The following is a 27,464-nucleotide window of genomic DNA, read 5'->3' on the forward strand; positions in this document are numbered from 1 at the left end:
AGATGATAAAAAACAAACCATCTTAATGGCATTTTTAATTAAAGGGTTATTATAACGTGACAAAAACAAATAGTATATTTTTCCAAATGGTTTATTTTATGAACATAAAAAGCTAAAAATCAAAATATTCTACAAATAAATAATGTAAAAATCTATAACTAAAACAATAATAGGACCACATAGTCCAATCCTAATTTAGGACTTTTAACAAAATATCATTTAAATATCTTAACATAATAAATGTCAAACGACATGACTTTTAAAAATCCATGTGTCAAAAATCAACTGAGTCCATTAAACTATGGAGGGTAGAGGTAAGAAGAACAATCTCTGTGTATGAAAAAGTGACCGTCATTAAACCTTAAATAGGTGGCGCCACAATACCTAGAATATTTGATTAACAAAAATCAAATAACGGTTAAGTTCTTAGCTACTCTAGCGCTACTCTGGAGAGATTTGGAACTATTATTTATAGTTGACAGCTGGACACTTTTGCTCTGCCATAAGAGAGTTTTCTCCTTACCTCTACCCTTTATATATTAAACATTGTTAGTTGTCAAAATTCGTGTTAAGTTACCGGGACAAATGAAACTATGAGGTTATTGCGTCTATTTCAGTGTTTTTTTAAACAACGTGAATCCGGTGATAAAAACCTGTGCTAGTAGGAAATTACTAGTCTCTCGGGTTTTTGCTTTCACTGCTTTTCTAAATTTGAATATTGTCTCGTCAAGGTATTTTCACGGTTTAAAGCCGCTGAGCAGTAGTTTCGGGCATATTGTCATCTCGGGTTTATGTTTTCATATTTCTTCCTTTCGGGTTTTTGATTTAACAGTTTGCTTGGTAGTTTTTAAGCTGTTAACAATTCGTCAATCGTCAATCCAAGTTGTAATAATTTTTTCTTCTCGGGTTTTTTGTTTTCATATATTTTCTCTCGGGTTTTTACTTTAACAGTTTATCTGATAGTTTTTAAGCTGTTAGCAGTTTGTTAATCCAAGTTCTATCCATTGTTTTGTCTCGGGTTTTTTACACCATCTAAGGTGTGATTTTTCTTCTCGGGTTTTTGACCTCCTAAGGTGTTATAAGCTTGTCGATCCACGGCACAAACTTCTGTATGTTAGTGTATACACCCGGAAGGTGCTCGCGGCCGCAGCCGATACCCCACGACACGAGGCCGATGAGCGTGCTCCGCCCGTCCATCTTCATGGTGAGTGGACCGCCGGAGTCGCCTTGACAGGAGTCACGGCCGCCCTGTAAAAAGACAATTATGCTGTTAAGTTATTTCTATTTTTTTACACAGATCAACCTACCTCCAAGCAAAGCTTGTACTATGGGTGCTGGGCGACCATATACATACTTATATACATAAATACATACTTATATGCATAGAATACACCCAAGACTCAGGAACATATATCATCACACAAACACAGGCACCTACTAGGCCAGACCAGGATCTACAACGACCGGCCATGAGCTGTTCTCTCTCACCCATAAGTTCCCTGCCTCGGCCCACCCTGTTGGGCGCTTTCTTCAAATGATGTTTTAGTACCTCTTATACGTTTTTATACCTCCTCTCTTTATACCTCTTTATATCCTGCGCAAAGAAACACATCATGGATGGTCTCTCGACGACCGGCGGCGCGGAACCAGCGCTGGCAGCGCTCGTTGGGGATCACTTCTACGTCCACTTCCTGAAAATTGCCATAGATAAAGGTTAATAAAGATTATGGAACAACGAAAATCAACGATAACTAATACACTTAAAGGTACAGTACACATAACAAAACAAAAAGGAAACATTCATCGAATTTAAACTATCGTGAGACATATTACGTACGTTACGTTACGGTACGTTAGTACGTGGCGCCCATCCGTCGTGATCACTACTCACTCAGGCACTGTTAGTGCTTGCAAAATGGAGACCTAGGCTCTCCGAAACATGTCGAGCGAGTGACTAAAAATACGTGTGAAACCGCTAAGTTAGTAAAGGAAAGGAAACATTCTTTAAAGAATCGGCAATAACAAAATCCCGCTAGAGCTGAAACAAATAACTAGCGACCTATGTTTTTATAAAGAACTCAAATCTAATTTGGCGTCTGATGCATACTACACAGTCGATGCCTTTTACGAGACCTAGCACTGTACTAAGTGGGTAAAACATTTTTTTTTTATACCACGTCAGTGGCAATCAAGCATACGGCCCGCCTGATGGTAAGCAGTTACCGTAGCCTATGGACGCCTGCAACACCGGAGATAACGCGCGTTGCCGACCCTAACACTCCTCTCCCTCGTTGAGCTCTGACAACCTTACTCACCGGCAGGAACACAACACTATGAGTAGGGTCTAGTGATATTTGGCTGCGGTTTTATGTAAGGTGGAGGTACTTCCCCAGTTGGGCTCTGCTCTAGATCTGGAATGACATCAGCTGTCCTGTGCCCTACCACACAAAGCGAGATGTCATTCACAGTGCCCATACCTCTCTTTTGGACGTAGTTTAAGGACATATCCGGGTCCGGATGCAGTTTAAGGACATACCCGGGTCCAAAATTTTAATCCCGCTAGAGCTGAAACAATTATTATTAAGTATTGAAAAAAAAAACAACTGGTTCGCTGGCTCAGCCTTGCCCCTTGAACTATGTAAATATCTATATAATTAATAAGACTTAAAACTAAGTATTTAGTATGTACCTGACTTGTAAAATTGTATTTTATGAATAAAGTATTGAATTGAATTAAATTGAATGAGCGTGACACGTCTGATATTGACGACGCGATTGACCATTAGAATAAGGCGAGTTAAAATACCTATTCTTCGCAAGAGGACATAATATAGTGGCTTCAACCGGGTAGAAAAATATTTATTTATGAAACACATACAGAAATACTCGACTTTACTAGTTAAATACATAATTAGAAATATTCTATTCGGTTACCGCGATAGTTACTCATGAAATAAAACTATGAAAACGGATTATATCGCGTATATTGAATTTATAATACATCCCGACGTTTCAAACCCTTTACAGCGTTCGTGGTCAACGGGTGATACCCGCGGTATAATCCGTTTTCATAATTTTATTTCATACATAATTAGGTTTAGAAAGTATATATTTTATCCTTCTGCGAAGCATAGGTATTTTAGCTCACCTAATAGGGTATTTGTTTTTTTTTTATTAATGGTATCAAGTTCTCGGTCGGTCGGATGGTGGTCTCGAGTTAGTGGGATGGTGCAAGTGGCGCTTAAAGATTTTTGTCATTGTCTATGGCTGGGACTCTAAGGTCAATAAATGATTACCTGTAATACTGAAGGTACCGTGCTTTGTCCGTGCCTCGTTCGGCCCCAGCCAGCCACGGTCGCCATCTTGCCGGCTAACTTGATTTGCTTCTGAGGTAGACACACCTGGAACGAAATAACGATAATCAACCAATAGGTATATCAATTTAAAAAGCCTTTTCGAATTTAAACTGTCGTGAGTCATGCTATTTTCAATGTCACTTTTAATATGATTTTACACTGGTTTACCACTCAATGGTAGTGTATTCTTGAGACAAAAGATAGATATAACTCCGTAATAGATGAATACAGTCTAAGGAAAAAAGTTGCCTCGAAAATCAAGAAAATTTGATTCTCGATCAGATGGCGCCACTACCTTTGGCCTACTCTCGTATAGATGGCGTTGACGATTTCGTTTGTTATTTAACAATTTTAACGCATATTAGTGAAAGAACTTGGGTCAAAATAATATAAAAATAATTAATGCAAATATTGCACAACAACATCCCATAACATAATAACATTTTTATTTTTTATTTATTTATTTTTTATTGCATATAAAAAAATCATTTATCCATATATAAATACATTTTTTGATATTTTTATTTTCAGTTTTAATCGCGTGTCGATAGATGGCAGTGAATTTACTGTGGCCTGGCTACAAAATTTACCATAACAATGACAGTACCGCTCTATCCTATTATATCCTCTTTGTTGAGACTCTTTGATTAAACTAGCTCAGTTCAAAAGATTTACACTATAAATACTTTCCCGTTTATGGCACGGTTTTGGTATAGTCTTTCGATTTCAAACGGACCCCGAACGGCTAATCCTTTGTCTATAATTAAGCATGTGTCACTACCTGCAAAAAAGAGTCGTATAATTCTTATTGGCACCTGAGCGCGGGCTAGTCCCACGCTCAAAAAACCAGTGTAGGTGTGCTCTCCGATCACGCGCCTTTATTACGCATCTCGATGACACATTTTAAACTGGTTCTGTGGCGTTCGACTCGCCGGCACATAATAACCACACACAGCCTAGCATTATATTTTTCCATTAGTTCATTTGGAATCTTATTCCAATTACCATAGAGTCGTAATTCATTAACCAGTTGAAGCGATCCAACCATTGATATGCATGGTTTTCTTTTAACCTTTTCGACGCCGTGTCAAACACAAAAGCTGTCACTCAGACGCCACGTCACCGTGTCAAAATTTAAATTGAACTTTATGCACATGCACGTAGGTCTATGTTGCTCTGTGGTCTGCGACGGATTAATCCGTCTTTGGCGTTGGACCTGCGGTGCCGATATATCGGTCATTGGCGTCCAAAAGGTTAATATGACTTACTGGTAATATGTGCTGCTTGAACACGACGCCCCTGTCCAACTGCACTAGCGCCACGTCGTTCCTAAAGTCGGCAGGCTCGTACGACGGGTGCACCTGAAAATTTTACTAATTTTATCTACATATCCAAAACCATATTATGAAATCGGAAATTACGGCCACCATAAAGATAAACTGTTTTGTTAAAATATTTCTTATGTTTTTTTTTTATTCATGTATTTATTTAGGGACTTTTAATCTTAAGATTACGCCAGTCCCATCGTACCTTAATCTAAATTACACTCATCTACGGCCTGTCAGTATACTGACTAATATAATTATACACAAATAAATATATCTCCTTTGCCTCTTCTGAGATTGGTGCCGCCAAGATGCTTTGAAAAGCGCCTACATCTAACCTATTAATATTTAGTGACTTCATCAACAATTGTCTTTTACCTTCGTTCCGTACACATTCCACCAGTATATGTTGAACATCCTCTACAATATTGCAAGCTTCGCAGTTCGTGATGGCTCTTTTTTCATCATAAAAGCGAACTTCTTTAGAGGAATGTGTCCTGAACGAAGTCTTAACCCTATTTTAATTAATTTCCTACTTAACCTAGCACTCATAAACCAAGGAATATGAGGAGGTTCACATTGCATAGTCCTGTACCATATACCTTTTACTTTGCAATGCTCATCAAAGTGTTCTTTCCATATCCCATGTACTTTTATATTGTATTTATGTAGCTTTTCTGTAAAGTCTGGTGTAATAAAAAACATCATTAATATGTTTTGAAAAGATGTATCCCGCCGAGTTAGTTGCCGGTCCCATATTGGGATACCCTCCTACAATTTAGGAGGGAATTGAATCTTCTCGGGTCCGAGGTGTAGGGTTGGAGCCGGCGTAGCTTTATCGCGTATATCTTTACTTGAAAATAATAGCCTTATGAACCGATTTTGCATGTACAACCAGCCTTAAATTTTCTAGTTTATTATGGTTCATTATTTTTTGTATGTGGGTATTTTTTCACTTTGTAGCTTTTCCTCCGTAGGTTCAAAACATCGGGATAATAAATAATAAATAAATAAATATATATTATAGGACATTCTTACACAAATTGACTAAGTCCTACAGTAAGCTCAAGAAGGCTTGTGTTGTGGGTACTCAGACAACGATATATTTAATACTTATACAAATACTTAAATACATCGAAAACACCTATGACTCAGGAACAAATGCCTGTGCTCATCACACAAATAAATACCCGTACCGGGATTCGAACCCAGGACCATCAGCTTCATAGTCAGGGTCACTACCCACTAGGCCAGACCGTTCGTCAAATGATGGGGATGTATTATAAATTCAATATACGCGATATAATCCGTTTTCATAGTTTTATTTTAAGTATTTATTTATTACCTCCTTCCTCTGCACTGCGAACTCTTCGTGCGAATAACGTTCCCCGGAATCCCGGACGTCCCACTCGCCGAGACGGACGCGGAGCTGGGAGTTCGGTGTGCTGAAAAAAAAAAACATTTCATCAGTAAAATTATAATTAAGCAATTTGTATGGTTTTGAACTGGTTTCGATACGACCTTGACGATTGACTTGAATAGAATAGAAAATATTTATTTGCTTAAATACGTAACAATCAGATCTTATAAAATAGTTAGACACAGTATTCAGTCGAGACAACATCAACATGCAAAATATTTACAAAATATTGCGCGCTTGGTGGCGTGCATCTACGACTTTCGTTTCATTTTGCATGCACTAATCAACGTGAGTGATATTTAAGGTCGTATCAAAATAAGATAAAAACCATAAGAAGATTTTAAATCTGAGTCTGACTCATGTATAGCCTGACCGAAATATATGATCACGCGCCATGTTGCGGAATTTCGCTGGAACTATTTTTTCATACTATACTGAACTGTCACCCTATACATGAGAATTACAGCGCTCTCTTGAGAATGATCATATATGTATTTCTGGTCACTGGACTTTAATACGTGAGCGTGAATAAAGGAGAAATAAAAAAACGTATAAAACACACATAGTTTGTCAAAGGACTGTCTCATTTCAAACATAGACAGATGCAGAGAGAATCATACTATCTTTGTCTTACACTAGTACTAGTACCCAAAAGAAAAGGATGAGTATAGTTTTTTTTTGTTCTTATATAATGACAATTTGGTTTGACGGTGTGACGTATATTTCAAAAAATAGTAAATAATCAAAAGGCGATCTTTATAAACAAAACGTTTTAAAATCTATTATTATTAAATTTATATTTAAGAAAATTACACATCCAAAATATTTAATGTAACGGATATAACATGATTCTATAGGGTATATATTTATTTTTATTTTGAACTTTATTGCACAGTAAAATATACAGTGACAAAAAGGCGGACTTAATGCTACACGGCATTCTTTACCACTCAACCTTTAGGCCAAATATATATGTATATATGCATTTATCCGTATCTTTAATGTCAAACATTGATTGCACATTATCATTATTAAAACTCTAAAGTTATACATTACAAAACCTCAAATTTAGCCCACATTCTTTTCGCAAAATTCTTTCAAATAAATTAGCTTGAATTATACCTCTCATACAATTATCGTTACGAAACTTAGAGTAATGGAGAAAGTATAGCAAATCGTATTTTACAATTGCATTCGGTAATACGTCCATTAGTGGAGTTGTGAAAGTAGCTGGTAATTACGTCATAGGTTATGTTTTGAGTATTGATTATTAGGTGTGAGTAACGGCGGGTCTCTAATTTAGTAAGTGAATGGAATGAATGATAAGAAGCGAGTTGAATGAATGATAAATGGATACGCCGGTAAAATCATTACTCGTAGTATGGAAAGGTTTTGAGGTAGCAATTTTCGGAGGTCAGAGTCAGACATTAAAAAGTCCGCGTTCTGGCTTAGTGACATTTATTGTAGTCGGGTTTTTCTCTGTAAGTTAGAACAGTAGTAATCGAGATATATGGATTGAAAACTCGCTTATGTGTGCAAATAAGTTTCTTGAAATATTTTAACATTGAAATAGATTTAAACTTTCACGATTTTTATTTATTATTATTCACAACGACGGGACTTAATCGCGAAAAATAAGTTTTAAATCTACCTTCAACGTTTCGAGGACGGCTTTGTCCCCGTGGTCTTATTTTACGCGATTAAGTCCCGTCGTTGTAAATAATATTGGAATAGATGTTAATATTCTAAATAAAGAGGGACCAATCCCTCCAGTGGGAGGCCGGATTTTAATTTATTCTTCAATAATTTGGTTACTTTCACTGAACATCTTTGCTAGTATTTAAACGATCAGCAAAAAAATTTACGATGTTTATCAAAATTTTAAAATAATGTTTTGTTAATTTAGTACTTATTTAAGACAATTTTGCTGTGCCCTAACAGGGTATCATGTCATGTACCGACTATATTTTATTTACCACCTGTATGTAATGAACATGATTGCAAAAAATAAATGAATGAATGAATGAATGAAATACTAACTTAACCTCACCCAAATCTAATTGCACAGTAAAACACAGCAAAAAAATATCAAATGTCTGTGTATCAAAATCGATGCAGAGTTAGCTTAGTATCACTAGCTCTATCTAATAAATTTCATGGTCGGTCTTTTACCAGGGGTGCGAAACTCCTCGCTTCGAGCAAATCGGCTCCGTTCGGCTCAGCATTGCTCCGAGCAATTATTAGGGTTGGCACAACTTGACGTCCCTCTGCGTGCACGACCACAGATAAGATAATGACTTACATTTTGACAACCCTAAATAGCCGAAAGGGATACTGCCATATATTAGAAAGGGACAGCATGCTTCGACCCTGAACCGCTGTCAAACTTCGGATTTGTAGGAAGTTTCCTTTCTGTACGGCAGTACTATTTATTCTGTGCTTTTACTTACGTAGCAACACAATGCGCCGCAGTGATGACCCATCGGTCCGAAATAAGGGCGCCTCCACACGCCAGCTTCTTACTGAGGAAACCCGACTTGATGAGGGCCGCTTGCCACGGGTGCGACCCGAAACCCGTAGAGTGCCCGCCGACGATCCGGTTGGAGCGTGTGAAATGTTCGCCGCAACCTGGAATTGTGAGAGGTCCTTTAGTAAAAAGGACTTGGATGTTGATCTTCGTTTAGAAATAGGCGCGGCTCTTATAAAATCAGAAGTAGGTACAAGATTTGTATACATATATATATATATACCATAATGACGAGTAAAAGGATGTCAGTCAGAAAATATAGTGAGTACCAAATTTGATTTTATTTGAAAATATATTTGAGGTTTGTAATTGTGTGGGTAGAGTAAAGTATAAGTATGTTCGTGATATGCTTGTGTTTTGAGTGAGAAACGTAAAACTTTAAATATGTCCACGTTCGTGATAGACGATAGCATTTTGCAAACATTCAAATTGTGCTTGAGCTAATAAATGTTTATACAAAACAGACCTCATCTAAAACTACTCATTTCCTACAAGCAAATAAAAATACTCCTAAGCACTATATAATAACACCCTACATAAGCCAAAGTAAAACTAGTACTTACTCCTTGAATTATGTGTAACAAATTTTAGTATTATCAAAATTAATATTTTAATAACAAAATACAATAAAGCAACACTTAAACGAAGCTTTCGAAGTCTTTTCCAGGTGATAGTTTATTATACCCATTAAAAAAAAATCAATTTTCTGACACAAATTTGCATCAAATCTACCAGCAATTTAAAAAAAGTCTTTACGCGCGATTGAAGTAAAACTTCTTTGACGATGACGTTTATCGCTATGTTGGCACTCTAACGTGTTTCCTATTGTGCGTGTGTCACTACTGAGCGTTACTACCGTCAGAAAAAAATCTGAGTTACCCTCTACCCTCTAGTCGCGCCTAAAGAAGTTTTACTTCAAAATTACCAATAAGTACCTTGGAATAGACTTGACAGAAAAGCGTGCTAAAAACAAAAATATGCAACCCGCGAACCCGACTCCAAAAAGTATTTCAAAAGTCAACCGTTGTTTTTTTCCAAAACCGTCAGTGCGTGTGCATTTATTGTATGCTACAAATAAATTAGGTGCGTGATGATTATGAAAACGCAGTGCTGAAGGTAAAGCGAGAAAGAAAATGGTGAGTCGACTCAAGTGTTTTTCTATAATAATGTTAAAATTATATCCAAAAAAAATCTTATACTAATTTTTCTTGTCAATAAATGAATCGAATGTGATAAGTTTGTCTATAAAATCAGAAACATTAAATACTTAAAATGAAAGGAAAGTACGTAATAATAGATCAACTGTAATATGTTAAAATCATCAATACTATAAACACAGTTAAAAAATTTTCTACGTAGGTGTCACAGGGCGACAGATATTTATGTAGCTATATAATTTATACATCTGATAACTATCAAATATAGACACAATATCGACTTATTTAATACATTAACAAATACAAATGCATGAAATAAAACTATGAAAACGGATTATATTGCGTATATTGAATTTAACATTTAAAACTTTCGCGGTTTGAACACATATTAAATCACATTTAGAAACGGGTCTATCGCGAATTTATTTTGTTACCTTTATTTACCGACGTTTCGACACAGGTTTTTATGGTCGTGGTCGCGGCTAACTGACGTCCCAGCAAAATGTCAAAACAGAGATTTGTGTGACTACCCCACGAAAAGTGCATTTAAAGTTTGAGGTAGACATCACATTTTCAAACCACCCACTACACATAAAAGTGACACATAAATGTGATGTCTACCTCAAACTTTAAATGCACTTTTCGTGGGGTAGTCACACAAATCTCTGTTTTGACATTTTGCTGGGACGTCAGTTAGCCGCGACCACCACCAGTGAAACCTGTGTCGAAACGTCGGTAAATAAAGGTAACAAAATAAATTCGCGATAGACCCGTTTCTAAATGTGTTTTAATATATATTGAATTTATAATACATCCCGATTTTTATTCCATGAGTAACTATCGCGGTAACCGAAGACAATATTAAAAATAAATAAACACTTGAGCAAACCCGCCACCAAAAAAACCAATAAACCCAAAATCTCACCCGGATAACTAGGTCTCGTGTGTTCATTCGTCACTACAGGCACATAATCATCATCACCAAAATCGTACGGTTTCGTCGTACTCTCATGATATGACGGCTTCACGTGAAAATAGTGGTTTTGGTCTGTGTCCCACGGTTTTTCTGTGTCCCAGGGTTTTTGGTCCCATTTGTCGGGTTTTTGGGTGTCCCAGGGTTTTTGGGTGTCCCATTTGTCGGGTCTGTGGGGTTTGTGGTGGTCTGTGTACACGATGACGGGGTCCTCGAACTGGTTTGTGTTCTGGTAGTCGATTTCGTGGGGGAATGTTCCGATGAGTTCGATTAGGTCACCTGTAGTTAATGGTTATGTTGTAGTGTGAGGTTAGTGTTGTCAGTCACTGTGAAGCGCTGTGGGCGCCTTGAATATGTTATTGACAAGTATACATAATTGCAAGAAAGTATGAGTGAATGAAATTATGACAGTTTTATGATTTATTTCCATAAGACATATCGGAACGGCCGAGGTGCTCAAAAATATCTGAACACGCACTCTAGCGCTTGACAATAGAGGCGTGTTCAGATATTTGTGAGCACCTCGGCCGCTCCGATATATCTGATGGCCACTGTACAGTATAGTATTATATAATCTGTGACTGTACCTACGGAAGTACGGATATTATATTTTCTTATCTCTCTCTTAACATTTACAGTTTAACTAGGGAACCAATCGAATTATTTTATGCAATATTTTTTGATTTGTGTTTTTTTAAGTAGTTGAACTACTATATATAAATTATAAACTAGAATAGATAACATACACTAAAGAAAAAGTGACCAATTCCACCGGTGACCGAGGCGAGGCATACACCAGAGAATATGAGACATGAGACGGATACCGCCGTGGCCGGGTGGTTTAGTGGTCAGGACGGTAGCCGCGTAAGCTGAAGACGCGAGTTCGATTCCCGCCTCGGCCACCGGTGAACTTGGCCACTTTTTCTTTAGTGTATGTTATCTATTTCAGTTTATAATGGATAGTTTAGATAAGTTTGTATCGTGTGTTATCGTGATAAGTTTGTATCGTAATAAGTATCACGCATGACAGCTCCACGTAACCAAAAGTGTTAACATGCTAAACACGCTAATTGAGTAATTAATCAATAAACATACTTATCGGAACATATAAGTAAACGGTTAACGTAACATTACTTGAACGGGAAACGCGTTACTTGACTTATTCAAGAGCGACGCAATCGTTACGGTTCGTTATGCTAGTTTCCTGACTGTGACTAAGACCTGTGTTACTAACTATTGTAGAACTCAGTGCGTTGTGTACTATGATTTATATTTAAATTTATTTATTTCATTACATCATAAATTGCAGGTATGTCAATCTACATTGTAGATTCTACAATAATTAATATCATGATCGTCAAAACATGCAAGAAGGAATTGGAACCGGTTTTTTGGCAAAAACTTCGAAATAACCATACTTATATCGAATTATTTTATACTCGAAATGTAGAACTCGTTGTTTTTAGGTAACGACTTCATATTATTAGATTGCCCAATTAGAAATGAAATAAGTTGTATTTATTCATTCACTGTCCAGCCTTAGTTGGCACCCCAACCCGCAACACCGTCTGATCTGAATAATTACCCTAATTCCCAACACTGTCTGAATAATTGCCGTAACTTACAATACTGTCTGAGTAATAGCTGAGTAAGATACTTGAAACAATAAAGCTGTCCAGCACGCTCCACTGGAGCACTTTCACTCGGTTTCACTGCTCGAGGCTCGGGAGACGGGAATATATTCTAATAGTTGTTTTGCTGCGTCCGCCATGCATATATATGTGTTATCTGTGTACTTATAAATTACTAGCTGTTGCCCGCGACTTCGTACGCGTAAATATGTATGTTGGTGGTTATATATTTTATATATACATGAGCATAGAACATTATGCAGCAAAAGATATCAGTAGGGACGGTTAATTATTTGTTAATAATTAAACAACGCATGAAATTTGTCTTTCACAAAGTACGAAGTTTCAAGCTCCTAACTGAAAAAAAATGTTCTCGATATAATCCCTCTCTCAACACTTAGATTTTCAAGTCCACTATTTAAAAAAACCGGCCAAGTGCGAGTCGGACTCGCGCACGAAGGGTTCCGTACCATTGCGGAAAAAAAACAGCAAAAAAATCACGTTTGTTGTATGGGAGCCCCATTTAAATATTTATATTATTCTGTTTTTAGTATTTGTTGTTATAGCGGCAACAGAAATACATCATCTGTGAAAATTTCAACTGTCTAGCTAGGTTCATGAGATACAGCCTGGTGACAGACAGACAGACAGACAGACGGACAGACGGACAGACGGACAGACGGACAGGCGGACAGACGGACAGCGGAGTCTTAGTAATAGGGTCCCGTTTTTACCCTTTGGGTACGGAACCCTAAAAAATGTTCGCTATTTAAAAAAAAATTTTCAAAAACGTCGAAATGTTTTTTTTTGTAAGCGGCTATTTCAAAGAAGAAGAAGAAGTTTCAAAGCATTTGTAATGGTTTAAAATTTTCAACCCCTTTTTAAACCCTTTTAGGGGACGAATTTTTAAAAACGCTGAAATTACTATTCCTGTATTCTAATAATATGCCTATATACAGTTTTAAGTCCCGCATTTGATAAAATTTTTGATCTCCATACAAACTTTCAACCCCTTTTTCACCACCTTCGGGGATGAATTTTCAAAAATGCTGAAAGTAGTTTTCTTGTTTTTTAATAATATATCTTTTACCCAAGGCTCGACTTCATAGCTTAAAATAAAACTTGAACCCAATACAAACTTTGGACCCTCATTTATCCCCTTAGGGGATGAATTTTGAAAAACCCCTTCTTAGTGGATATTAACGTTATAAAAACTACCTATTGTGAAAAATTCAGCTCTCTAGGTCCAACGGTTTGGGATGGGCGTTGATTTAAGTGAGTCAGTCAGTCAGTCAGGACTTTTACGTTTGTATATATACCTATAGTATAGGTATATATATTTGACTAATACTAACTGGTTTAGGTACTTTAATTATGGAGGAGTTTTGGCCGAAGGGTGTCAAGCTCCAGCGGTTCCGCGGCTGGCTCCCTGACGGGTTGCGAATTGCATCACAGTCATAATTGTGTGTTTTTAGTTTTAAGACATATTTTATAATAATATGTATAGTAGTTTTAAGGTCACTTTGCTTTTCGGCGAAGGAAAACATCGTGAGGAAACCGGACTAATCCCAATAAGGCCAAGTTTTCCCTCTGGGTTGGCAGTCGCTTTCGTAAAAACTAGTGTCTACGTCAATTCTTGGGATTAGTTGTCAAGCGGACCCCAGGCTCCCATGAGCCGTGGCAAAATGCCGGGATAACGCGAGGAAGAAGAAAATTAACACTAATTTAAAGCTGACATTTTTTTTTAGTCGATTCATATCTAATATTCAAATAAAACTCGCAAATTATAAGAGTATTCTTACGCGAAAGTAAACAAAGAGTTGCGTAATGGGTCGAATTAGTGCCCGGAAGGTAATATGGTGTTTACCGGCCCGTGACCGCGACAGCCCAAGCTATAAGCGAACGCGAAGTATTATAAACTAAACTGTGACATACTCTGCCTAAACCCTAGTGAAGGGTTTAGGCGGAGTATGTCACATTCTTAGGAGGTCAGTTTCAAATTAGGGCACGTTCTGAGGACGTTACTTCCTGATTACGTCACATTCTGAGTTTGTCACTTCCAGAGTTCGTCACATTCTGATTAGGTCACTTTCTGATAACGCCACTTTCTGAGTATGTCAGTTTTTTAGCATAGTAAGATTTAAGCGTATACCTGCATGAACAATGGATACCCGCAATCATATGTCCCGTTATCGTCTATAGATTCGTATTACCCTTCAATGGCCACTAAAAAAAACAACCTGAATATCATACATAAAAGCGGCCGTATGCAGTACTTACAGCTAATATGATTGCTGGTATAAGCGGGACCCTATAACTAAGACTCCGCTGTCCGTCTGTCAGTCCGTCTCTCTGTCACCAGGCTGTATTTCATAAACCGTGATAGCTAGACAGTTGAAATTTTCACAGATGATGTATTTCTGTTGCAGCTATAACAACAAATACTAACAGAATAAAATAAATGTTTAAGTGGGGCTTCCACCCAACAAACGTGATTTTTTCGCCGTTTTTTGCGTAATGGTACGGAACACTGCGCGAGTCCGACTCGCACTTTCCCGGTTTTAATACAAATTAGTTGCACGCTACTAAGCTTGCAACTCGTCTATAGCAAATAAGTAATAGTATTATCATACAGAACGGCCACGCACCGCCCCGCTCCGACTCGAATGACCTCGCCTCGCGACAGCAGATTGACGGCCGTTTGCCGGCCGCTCAGTACTATTTTTAAGCAACTTACTCACACTATGACGCATGCTGCGTGTACAGACGTGCCGTTCACACATAGAAACGCGTGATTTTTGATGTATAGCGTGTCCGCTTTGTGTCTGTAGTTACCCATCTCGCTGCGTCTCTTATCTTGCACCACAAGAAAACACTCTTATTTACTATACACCTATTGTGTGCAAATGTCTCCTTATTGCAAAACAATGCTTTGCACATCATGTGTCATGTGACATAAGATTTGGTGAATCTCTTTAATCTGTGCCCTAAATCTTAGAACAATAGGGCACGATTTCTGCCCCTGGCCTCTATTTCACGAACTATAAAGCTCCCGCAGGACTTGAACATATTTAATTTATTAAGCGTTTATTCGACTTTATAATACGTTTATTTGACGGAAAGTATATTTTCATATTTTCTTGTTTCTTTTTAGTTTGTTACAATTGATTATGTTTCTAGGTTTAACCATGAAGAAATAAGTAAGCATAGAGTGCTCACTCCATACACACCCTTTGTTAGCAAAACGAATATTATTTTCGTAGTCGACATCTAGCGTCAAGTAGCGGAATTATCAGTACTGCTACTCGACACTAGATGTCATGTGTGTCGCGACTGACGAAAAGTGTATTGCCCAACTATTTACAACTAATATTACAAGCAGGATTTGAAAATAGAGTTTATTTAATTTAATTATTTAATTTATTTAATTTAATTTAATATATAATATTAGCACTAACAGATAAACCTTACATGCTAACATTCAAATTACATTTATATTTATATTTACACTTTAGCTTATACACTATATTTCATAATTATTTTATTTTATTTAGGTAGGTTAATTTATTTATTATTTAATTTATTAGACTTAAGGTATAACTATGTTTATTGTACTTATATGTTTAGAGTTCCGGTTAATCCGGTTATAATATTAGCAGAAAATTGTTGAGCATTAGACTTTCCGTTCGTCGCGACATCTATTGTCCTGCAGTACTGATAATTCCGCTACTAGACGCTAGATGTCGACTACGAAAAAAATAGTCGATTTGGTAACAAAACTGATGTATGGAGTCAGCTCTATGCTTACTTATTTCTCTATGGTTTAACTTACATTTAAATTTTATAATAATTATTATAATTATAGTTTAAATAATAATTAATATTTGATAGTAGTATTTTGTTATTACAATCCAACACGTAGTTTTAAAATGAGAACGAAACTCCGTTTGTATGGGAAGGTGAAATTCGGCCGAGCTTGCCGGGGGCTCTTAGTGCTATTTCATAAATGTCATATCACTTCATTAATTGACTTGTCACTTAATAAAAACAAGTTTTGTGTGGTATTGTTATGTTATAGTTTATAGTACTTAGGAGATACGTTATAAGGAATGTCTACCCTCATCTGTTTATTTGTGATCACTACATAGTATAAAACAAAGTCGCTTTCCGTTGTCTGTCCGTCCGTCTGTCCCTATGTATGCTTAGATCTTTAAAACTATGCAACGGATTTTATTGCGGTTTTTTTAATAGATAGAGTGATTCAAGAGGAAGGTTTATATGTATAATTTGTAAAGGTTTTGTGTAAATTAGTTGAACTACCCATGCGAAGCCGGGGCGGGTCGATAGTATGAAATAAATGATAGATAATATTCACATTGATACATTGCAAATAGGTTGCCTAGAAAAATTGCGTACGGACAGAAAAAAATTGTATTTTTTTTTTGTTATTTAGTAGTAGTAGTAGTAAAAACTATTGCACAAAACAAGAACATAATACAGAGAAAATACAGTACATGTGTACAAAGGCAAACTTATCCCCTTAAGGGATCTCTTCCAGCTAACCTATTAATCGCTAATCGTATATGAAAATATTATTTTATATATAAATCTAACTGGCCTAGGTTGCCTTATTAAAAAGTTGGTCCAGTCCATGGTTGCCTAGATTAACCGATTTTTATCTAAAATCTAGGCAAACGTCGACCAATTACGTACAATTGAAGGCATGTTTACAAAAACAACATAACTACAATAGACATGAATTTACAGGAAACGAAAAAAACTAAATGTCTTCTTATATATTAGTTATTGGACATAAACATTGTATAGTAAGTGGCCAATAGTTCCGAAATATACGATTATAAATTTCAAAGACCAGTTTTTCGAAAAAAAAAATGGAAAATAAGTTCGTCACTTATGCTGTTTTTCTAAAATTTTGTTAGTTATGTTCTTTTTGTAAGAAAATAAAACAAGTTTCTATAGAAAATATGTTTTGTATTCTATCAGAGAGGTACAGATTTATCTTACTTAACTAGTGGATTTATTTATTTTCTACTGATTTTTGACAATTGGGGTCATTTTTGGACACTATCTTTTGCTCTACGTGTAGATCCTGCTTAGACGAATGCTATGATACCAAAAACTCAAATCCGCAAAAAATGTTAGTTATGTTGTTTTTGTAAACATGCCTTCAATTTAACTAGGCTTGTTATCACAAATAAATAAAAGATTATTCCTTATAACGTATCTTAGAACATTATGTTATAATACACTTTTTAAAGACTTACTGGCATTATGTATCGTAGGAGCGACCTCCGCAGGTCGTTCAGTCGTCTCCCTATCTACGCAGCAGGCCCATATCATGCCTCCAGAGCAGAGGTCCATGGGTTTTCCGCCCCCTAGGACGCAGGATATGCTTAGGCCGCAGGGGTACCGGGAGCCTCGGTAGCGGCATGTTTGCGGGATCACTGGAAAGAGAAAATTAGGGTTATTATATGTGTATACGAATATTTAATGCTCTTACAGATAATCTTCTTCTTCTTCCTGCCCTTATCTCACGTTATGTGGGGTCGGTTCTTCCATTTTCCTCTATCTTTCGTCACCTCAGCACTCACTCCTTTCTTTCACACAATCCATCCATCGCTTTTTGGGTCTACCATACGCTCTCCGTCCATCAACATTCATCCCTAACATTCTTTTGCCTATATGGCATTCATCCCTCCTCATCACACGCCCATACCACGCTAACCTACTACTTCTCATCTTCTCCGTTACTGGTGCTACTTTCAAACTTCCCCTAATATACTCATTCTTAATCCGATCCTTTCTCGTCACTCCACACATCCATCTCAACATTCTTATTTCCGCTGCGTGCACTCTTCTTTCATCAGTCACTTTCGTCGCCCAGCATTCTGATCTATACATTACAACAGGTCTCACAATAATAATATATATGCTCTTCCAGATAATAATATCTTTAATCTTATCTCTTAATTTATTTAAAGCACAACTTTACCGTTGGCTAAAAAATAAATGTCTCAAAAATTTCAATTTCTGGCTGAAGGCAGTGGCAACCGTCTCCGTTCTAGCGCGAATTTATCACTTGCCATCCCCTCTCACAAATCTCGTGGATACAACAAGTCCTTCGCAGTGCGTTCAGTGAAGCTGTGGAATGAGCTGCAAGTTTCGCTCAGGCAGGCGCAATCGCTTGCGTCGTTCAAGGAGAGGTTAAAGAAGCTATGGTTATCTGATTGATTAATGTGCCTATATTTGTATTGTATGTTGCTTTATATTTTTATACTTCTTTCCAATTTCTAGTGTATTTTCCCCATTCCTTTTTGTGTAATATATTATATGTTTATACTATTAATTTTGTATGTATTTATATCGTTTATCTTTCTGGTACCTTGTTGTACATTTTGCTACATTTGTTACCCTCTTTTCACTTTCTCCTCTCATCTACTCAAAGGTTAACTGGAAGAGATCCCTCAAAGGGATAAGTTCGCCTTTGTACATCTTATTATTTGTACCATGTAATTTTTAATGTGTATATTTGTACAATAAAGAGTTTACTACTACTAAATGTTTTACACTACAAATGACCTGTTTTGCATGTTAGATAATATTGATTAGAAGTTAGATAGGTATTTAGTTTAATTTAGTTAAGTTTACATTTGCATGCTAAACTAGCAAAATATGTTTAAGTACAGATATATGTTATCCTTACCATCTCATTGTACCATATTTTAAACATATAAAGAATATTTATTTATTTATTATTATTAGTCAAAAATATATACAGTGTGTTCTGTACAAGTAGGTATAACAAATAATACTAGGACTTAAATATAACGATTTGATAGCGCACAATTAACCAATAAACTCAGTCCTAAGTATTTGTATGAAATAAAAAAATAGTACAAATATTTATTTTTTTAAACCTTATTGCACATTTTATCAAAAAAAGTAAGGCGTTTCCTACCTGTCAACCATTGATCTATAGAAACTTAGAAACGAAGATTTTTTTCCCACTTTTCCACTATTTTTTAGTAATGCTACACCCAAAGATAGATATAACTCCGTAATAGATGGATACAGTCTAAGGAAAAAACGTGCCTCGAAAATCAAGAAAATTTGATTCTCGTTCAGAGGGCGCTACTAGCTTTGGCCTACTGTCGTATAGATGGCGTTGACGGTTTCGTTTGTTATTTAACAATTTTAACGCATATCAGTGAAAGAACATGGGTCAAAATCATAAAAATAATTAATGCAAATAAAAAAAACATTTATCCATATTTAAATACATTTTATCGTATTTTTATAAATCGTCATTTTTAGTTTTAAACTGTGTCGACAGATGGCAGTGAATTTACTGGGGTTACAAAATTTACTATGACAGTACCGCTCTAGTATAAGTTACTCTATGCTACACCTATGTGCAAATTGCAGAAAAAATCCAAAAACTTTGGAAATGTTCTCGAAAATTTCACAGGAAACAGGCAACTTTCATTTAAGAAATGGAAATTATCGATTCTTGTTAAAAAAATATGAAAGTTTCCGAAAGTTATCCAAGTGGAAATTTAACAATTTCTGAAATTTTCAGACGATACAATAATTCATCATCTTCCTCGCGTTGTCCCGGCATTTTTGCCACGGCTCATGGGAACCTTGGGTCCGCTTGGCAACTAATCCCAAGAATTGGAATAGGCACTAGTTTTTACGAAAGCGACTGCCATCTGACCTTCCAACCCAGAGGGTAAACTAGGGCATGGGATCAGTCCGGTTTCCTCACGATGTTTTTTAGGGTTCCGTACCTAAAGGGTAAAAACGGGACCCTATTACTAAAACTCCACTGTCCGTCCGTGCGTCTGTCACCAGGCTGTATCTCATGAACCGTGATAGCTAGATAGTTGAAATTTTCACAGATGAAGTGTTTAATTTGCCGCTATAACAACAAATACTAAAAAGTACGGAACCCTCGGTGGGCAAGCGACTGGTAAATATCAAATGATATTACGTACATAAGTTTTGTAAAACTCATTACACAGACGATACAGTAATTAATACCATTATTTAGAACCTAATAAGTTCAAGCTCCATCAAGCATAAAATATGTCTATAACTTCATTATCCTATAATTTGCATCAATATAGAAGTATAGATCATAGATCATAATACTCTCGCCCGTGCGCGCGATAGTGAAACGATCGAGGGTCGTTCACCGCCATATTGATCTATAGATCATTGCGTGCGCATAGCGTTACGTGATTTATGTAATAATGGTTCTGGTCGATTCCTGTTCTATAAGTAAACATATTGTAACATAGTGACTATGCGTTTACGTATATAAATAGTAACCTAAGAAAAAACTGGCCTCGCGCATGAAGGGTTCCGTACCATTACGCAAAAAACGGCAAAAAATCACGTTTGTTGTATGGGAGCCCCCCTAAATATTTATATAGTATTTGTTGTTATAGCGGCAATAGAAATACATCTTCTGTGAAAATTTCAACTGTCTAACTATCACGGTTCATGTGATACAGCCTGGTGACAGACGGAAGTATGTTTGGTTTTTATGACTCCTTTACACAATGGCCCAGCGCTGGACCAGCGAGATGGCCATGCCACAGCCATGCGATGGTTGAGAGCACGCACTATGGAATATCCCGCCGCGCCATAAGCCATCTGACACCACTACCCTCTACACGCTGGCCCATCTTAGTGGGCCACTATGATGGTCCATCGTGTAGAGGAGCTATTAAGTAGGTACCATAAAACCAGGGTTTTAAGAGTGACCCAGAAGACCGTAACTATAGCAACGAGTGACAGCATAAAGTTGATTCACCGGCAGTAGCTGCCCTGACATAGACTAAGAAACTTTTCTTCTCTTCTTCTTTTTTCTTTTCTTTTTTTTTTCTTTTTTTCTTTTCTTTTTTTTCTTTGCTGTCAAAATCTCTGCAGACTTCTGCAGAGATTTTGACAGCACACGCAGTGCAAGTGTTATTTATACGTCATAATTTCATAGAAGTTTGACGTTTAATATAACACCTGCACTGCTTGTGCTGTCAAAACTTCTACAGATTTTTCTTGGTTTGACTCTATACAATTTAGACATCTAACCTGGATTAACCTGTACATATTATAATTTTTAAATTATATAAAATGAGTTATAATGTACATATACTCTAAGAACAAATTAAATTATTTTCTATGAAAATATTTTAATTTGTGTTTTTTCAACCATGCCACCGTGACCGGATAGCCGAGCGGTTCACCTGTACGGTAAACGGGGGACGCTGGTTCAATTCCAGCTCTGGACACTAGAGGCTTTGGTCATTTTTTTCCTTCGTATATGACATTTATTTCAGTTTAATGTACATATACTTTTGAAAATGATATATTAATTATCATCCATACTTGTAATATCGTAAATACAAAAGTAAGTCTGTCTGTTATCTTTGGTAGGCAGGTACTGAATCTTCACTGTTAAAGTACTGAATAGATTTTACAATACAATACAAATACAGTTTATTGCACACTTCAGAAACAATATAATAAATACAGTAACTCAAGAATAGGTAAACAACAGGCGGTCTTATCGCTAAAAAGCGATCGATTAAATTTTTTAAATCTTTATTACATCTAGCCTTGATTTAATTGAAAATATCCATTACGAAAATCACGTAGAATGGCGAAATAAACATATGTACAAACTATCGCAAACAGGTTATCAAAATAAGAAAGTTGTTGCGTTATAAAAGATGACATTGATAAGTGTCATTGTAATTCTGTGACACAACCTGTGATATCATCATATCATTAACCGACTTTCCTTATCTTATCTTGCTGTTTAGTTTATATTTTGCATTCGTGACTATTTTTAGTTACTGCTCGTGACTATAAAAATACGAGAATGACAAATATTTTTTAAACCTTAAAAAAAGGTGAAGACGCGGGTTCGAGTCCCGCCTCGGCCACCGGTGGACTTGGTCAGTTTTTTAGGGTTCCGTACCCAAAGGGTAAAACCGGGACCGTATTACTAAGACTCCGCTGTCCGTCTGTCCGTCTATCCGTCTGTCTGTCTGTCACCAGGTTGTATCTCGTGAACCGTGATAGCTAGACCATAGAGTAACTTATACTAGAGCGGTACTGTCATAGTAAATTTTGTAACCCCAGTAAATTCACTGCCATCTGTCGACACACTTTAAAACTAAAAATGAATATTTATAAAAATACGATAAAATGTATTTAAATATGGATAAATGATTTTTTTTATTTGCATTAATTATTTTTATGATTTTGACCCATATATTCTATAAATAATAAACGAAACCGTCAATGCCCTCTATACGAGAGTAGGCCAAAACTAGTGGCGCCCTCTGATCGAGAATCAAATTTTCTTAATTTTCGAGGCACGTTTTTTCCTTAGACTGTATCCATCTATTACGGAGTTATATCTATCTTTGGCTAGACAGTTGAAATTTTTACAGATGATGTATTTCTGTTGCCGCCATAACAACAAATACTAAAAAGTACGGAACCCTCGGTGCGCGAGTCCGACTTGCACTTAGCCGGTTTTCTTTAGTGTATGTTATCTATTTCAGTTTATAACCTAAAAAAAATGGTCGATTACTTTGCGTAAGGGCACAGAATAAGTTACGTTACGGGTTCCGTTTTTTCCTTTTTAGGTACGGAACCCTAAAAAAATAAAACACTATCACTATCGCCTTAAGTAGGCCTTGAAATTTTTGCCATTCTAACTTTTATTTTGTTTTTATTATTGTTTAATTGAAGCCTGTGTCAACCTCCGTCATTCGTAATTCTACGGATGACCGAACCGTCATCGTAATCGCTAGTAAATAGTCATTCATCTAGAAATAAGCCAGATTTAAGGTTGCTTAACTAGAGTAAGAGCAAGTTTGGAAACTAATCAAATTATTTTTCCCCTCACTAGCTCGCAAAGTTGTCTTTTATCCTTCATAACAAGCGGGGAAAAACGCGTTTTATCCACTAGCGGGGAAAGTAATTTGACCTTGGATGGAGCGTGTTTAAGTAGCTTGACAGATAACAAAACGTAAAACGCTCATGGTAATGGTTCATTCGATATTAATTATCATTAAGTAAATGGTTTGAGAGTCTAATAAAAAATACCAAATTTAGCTTTATTTAATGATTTTAAGTCATAAACCTTAAAATTCCATAAGAAACGTTTGTTTTTTATAATGATGTTAAATATTATTCTGAATGCACAAGTTGAGTCGATGCAATTTCAAAACGCATCGTTGACATTTCATACGTCAGAAATGTCAACATTGTCAACAAATTTTTTACTTAAAAACTTCTCGCGTAAAAATACACAACTTCCAGAGTTTTCTGTTATAATTTCGTAAAAAAATTAGTGATTCCAGTGATGAAGATGATCTAACGCCTGTGGATGTTGCACTTTCCTCGCTATATTGAGGTAAAAAGTTTTGTGTGTACACGGGTGCAAAAGTATTTTACTTCTCGTGTGTTGAAACACTCGCGGGTAAAATACAACTTTGCACCCTTGTATAACAAATAACTATTATTAAATATTAGAGCTGGTCAAAGACGCCTAGTCTTACTAAGATGGCATATAGTCGAGAAATTGGGACGGGTACCGCCGTGGCGAGGTGGCCTAGGGGTTCATGGCGTTAGCCGCGATAGCTAAAGACGTCGGTTCGAATCCGGCCTTCACCACTGGAGGGCTTCGTCACTTTTTTCTTTAATATATGATATCTATTACAGTTTATAGTAGTCTATTATAGTTTTAGTTTAGTAGGGGCAGACCTCGGCAGACTTTCTCTGATCAGATCGGGGAAAACCTGAAGAAAGGGCAGGTCAAGAGCACCCTACACCGGCGAGCGTGTATGAGGAATGTTATGAAAGTGAAGGAAGCGAAAGAGGTATGTCAGGATCGTAGCAAGTGGAAATCCGTGGTCTCTGCCTACCCCTCCGGGAAATGGGCGTGATTATATGTTATATGTATGTATGTATTACAGTTTATAGAGTAAGAGCGTTTTCACACTGTCCGATCCGATATCGGATGTCGGAAGGAAGTAAAATGTAAGTTAAATGTGTTTCTCTGTATTTATTTATGCATTTAATAAATCATTATTACTAAAAAACCGGACAAGTGCGAGTCGAACTCACCCACCGAGGAGCAACGCACTTACAACCCCTCTGGTGTTGTGGGTGTCCATGGGCGGCGGTAATCGCTTACCATCAGGTGATCCGTCTGCTCGTTTGCCTCCTATTTCATAATAATAATAACCGAGGGTTCCGTACTTTTTAGTATTTGTTGTTATAGCGGCAGCAGAAATACATAATCTGTGAATATTTCATCACGGTTCATGAGATACAGCCTGGTGACAGACAGACAGACGGGCAGTGGAGTCTTAGTAATAGGGTCCCGTTTTTACCCTTTGGGTACGGAACCCTAAAAACATACATAACGCAAAAAAGGCGGCCTTAATGCCAATGGCACATAACCTGTAACCGTTTTTGTCATAGGCGCCTTCCGTTCCGACATCCGATATCGGAAAGGCGTTCCCGATAAATTCAGCCATGTCGGAGCTCTAAATTTCATTCTATTCTATTCTATTCTAATATTAGTAGGAATGAATTTAAATTACTGCCACAAAGTTGTAAAAGATTTGTTTCCTATACACAACGGATGTCGTTACTCGCAATTTGCTCTAATTTGATTTTAATTGTGCAATCCATTCGATTCCGATAATATCGTTATTAGATTATTATGTGAAAGTTATGCTAATATCGTTATAATAAGGTTATTTTAAAAGTCGAGTTACCTATAAAAACTAATGTGCGTATTCTATGCATTGACACAGGTTGTTTCAACCCTTAAGGAACACTGTGTTAAAACCTCCTGTATTCAGGTTATTTAGAAGTTAAAACTTTCATTTAGTTTACATAAATGTATTAGAGACAAAGATAGTTTTTTTTATTATTATTATTTAATGGTCATTGGTAGCTGATTTTGTCAAATTTAAGTTTATATTTTTAATTTAATTATTTTAATTTAATGTACTTGTTATTAATTTTTTACAAACATTAACAATAGATTTTAAGTAATTATTTACCTAACCAATGGATCATAGAAATCTGAATAAAGAAATTATATTATTAATAATAAAGAAATTATATTGTGTTTTTTGTTTGTGTCGTTGGCGTATGTGTCGCCACCAACTTATAGTTTTAAGTCAGGTCCCCACTGAAAACCAGCGCCGCGGATTACCGCGGCATTATGCTGAGTGGGGTCCTATTTTAGCGTCCAATGTTTTTTGTCTGTATGTTTCCTTTTTTTCATATATGTAATCTGTTGTGGCGTTAAATAAATGTATTTTCTTTCTTCTTTCTTTCTTTCTATTATTATTATTATTCAAGTAGGCATATTACAATGAGCTTATAAACGTCAAATAAAGCTCCCAGGTAGCATTTATACGTCATAATGACGTCAGCGACGTCAGTATGACGTAATAATACCGTCATTATTATGTCATTATGACGTCGCTGACGTCACTTTGCTACCTGGGCTACGCCGGGTCTAACCCTACACCTCTGCCCCGAGAAGATTTAAAATTAAAATAATCATCAATAAATCAAATATTGCCAAAATAAATGCAATAATATTTTTTTCAAAATATACATTCAAAATAGAATGAAATGGATCTTTTTCTTGGTCTATGCCCAGAGGATAAAACTCTACAAGAAAATCGTGGTATAAAACTATGAAAACGGATTATATCGCGTATATTGAATTTATTATACATCCCGACGTTTCGAACCCTTTACAGCGTTCGTGGTCAACGGGTGACGGGTGTCACCCGTTCCCCGTTATTTCATGAGTAACTATCGCGGTAACCGAAGACAATATTATAAAATCGTGGTAACTAAAATAAAATTGCTTGTGCTTATTTAGAACTATGACAACAATGACACCTTGCTGTGGCCTTACGCGGGATTTTTTTTTTTTAAATTTAGAAGATATAGTTGGTCAAACCAAATTGTCAGTAAATAAGAACAAAAAAACTTTACTTATCCTTTTTTCTTGAAGATAGTATGATTCTCTCCGTCTAATATGTTTGAAATGAGACAGTCCTTTGACAAACTATATTTAAAAGAGAATTTAGGCTTTGATTAAAAAAATACATGTTTTTTTTAATGTCCATTTAGACTTTCCGTATAAATTGTAAGAGCATGCGTAACAAAACTGTTACAATTAAGTATATTTTTCTTTTATTAAAATTTACCTACTTTTAATTAAGGTTACCCTAAGTTTTCTAATATTTATAACGTTTTTCTTGACGATACTAATTTATATTCTTAAGTTTAAAAATAAATACTCACTTTTCCCCAACAAATCCATAATGGAGTCATCCTCTTGCGACGCGCCATACGAACTATGGTATGACCCTTTTCTTCGTCCCAAAGCATCCAACATTAAGATATCCTTCTCCTGTTCATTCGCCGGCCGTCTCCTTTCCGACTTTATTTCCTCGTCCTTAATGTCCAAATCGTCTTGCAGCGTCAACACATCATTTTCTATTTCAGCACACACAACACCCATGATCGCGAACAACAAAAACACCTTGAAACCCATTGCACTGTTTCTTCTTCTAATTTTGAAATTTTTATTTTTAATTTCGTATCCATTGGTTCGGTTTTCACAACACATCACTGTTCAACGTTCCATTTTAGGTTTTTTATGAGGGTGAGTTTGTTGGTTTTCGCGCGGTCGGACCGTCCGGACTACGGACTATAAAAGATCTTTTTTTTTTTAAAGCGATGCGTCCGCGCGCTAGGCTTGGGAAATCGGAAGTAACAGCCGCGCGGCGACTGAGTTCCTTTTCACTTTCTTGCCTTATTTTCCTGTTATGTTGCCATACTGATTTAGTATAATTATTTAATGGCTTATAATATAACATTACCTGTAAAATTAACGAGGTTGGTAAATCGCGTTTGTTCTATGTCCTTGATAATGTTGTTTTAGTGTGCGTGATGTGATTAGCATAAGTGTCGCAATTTTTTTTTATT

At 36.4% G+C, this 27,464-nt stretch overlaps 1 protein-coding gene across 2 annotated transcripts; it reads right to left on the reverse strand.

Annotated features, from left to right (window-relative positions):
• Positions 1-527: 527 nt before the first annotated feature.
• Positions 528-27,464, reverse strand: LOC134752821 (serine proteinase stubble-like). Of its 2 annotated transcripts, XM_063688574.1 has the most exons (9): positions 26,778-27,464; positions 17,675-17,854; positions 10,711-11,037; positions 8,552-8,729; positions 6,027-6,126; positions 4,625-4,717; positions 3,297-3,401; positions 1,584-1,691; positions 529-1,248 (listed from the first exon to the last, which is right to left on the reverse strand). In XM_063688574.1, the coding sequence occupies exons 1-9, from the start codon at positions 27,103-27,105 to the stop codon at positions 1,069-1,071; spliced, it is 1,599 nt and encodes a 532-aa protein (XP_063544644.1). In that variant the 5' UTR covers positions 27,106-27,464; the 3' UTR covers positions 529-1,068. The 2 variants fall into 2 exon arrangements, with proteins under 2 accessions (XP_063544645.1, XP_063544644.1); XM_063688575.1 differs by lacking the exon at positions 10,711-11,037 and having other exon boundaries at positions 528-1,248.

Source organism: Cydia strobilella, chromosome 25 (assembly GCF_947568885.1).
Source record: "Cydia strobilella chromosome 25, ilCydStro3.1, whole genome shotgun sequence".
NCBI lineage: Eukaryota > Metazoa > Arthropoda > Insecta > Lepidoptera > Tortricidae > Cydia > Cydia strobilella.

Coding starts and splice junctions, on each gene's coding strand:
- LOC134752821 (XM_063688574.1), bottom strand. CDS start 27,105: ATGTGTTGTGAAAACCGAACCAATGGATACGAAATTAAAAATAAAAAT. Junction 3,402..4,624: donor TCAAGCAGCACATATTACCA/GTAAGTCATATT, acceptor ATTTCGTTCCAG/GTGTGTCTACCTCAGAAGCA. Junction 1,249..1,583: donor TTTGCGCAGGATATAAAGAG/GTATAAAGAGAG, acceptor GTCTTTTTACAG/GGCGGCCGTGACTCCTGTCA.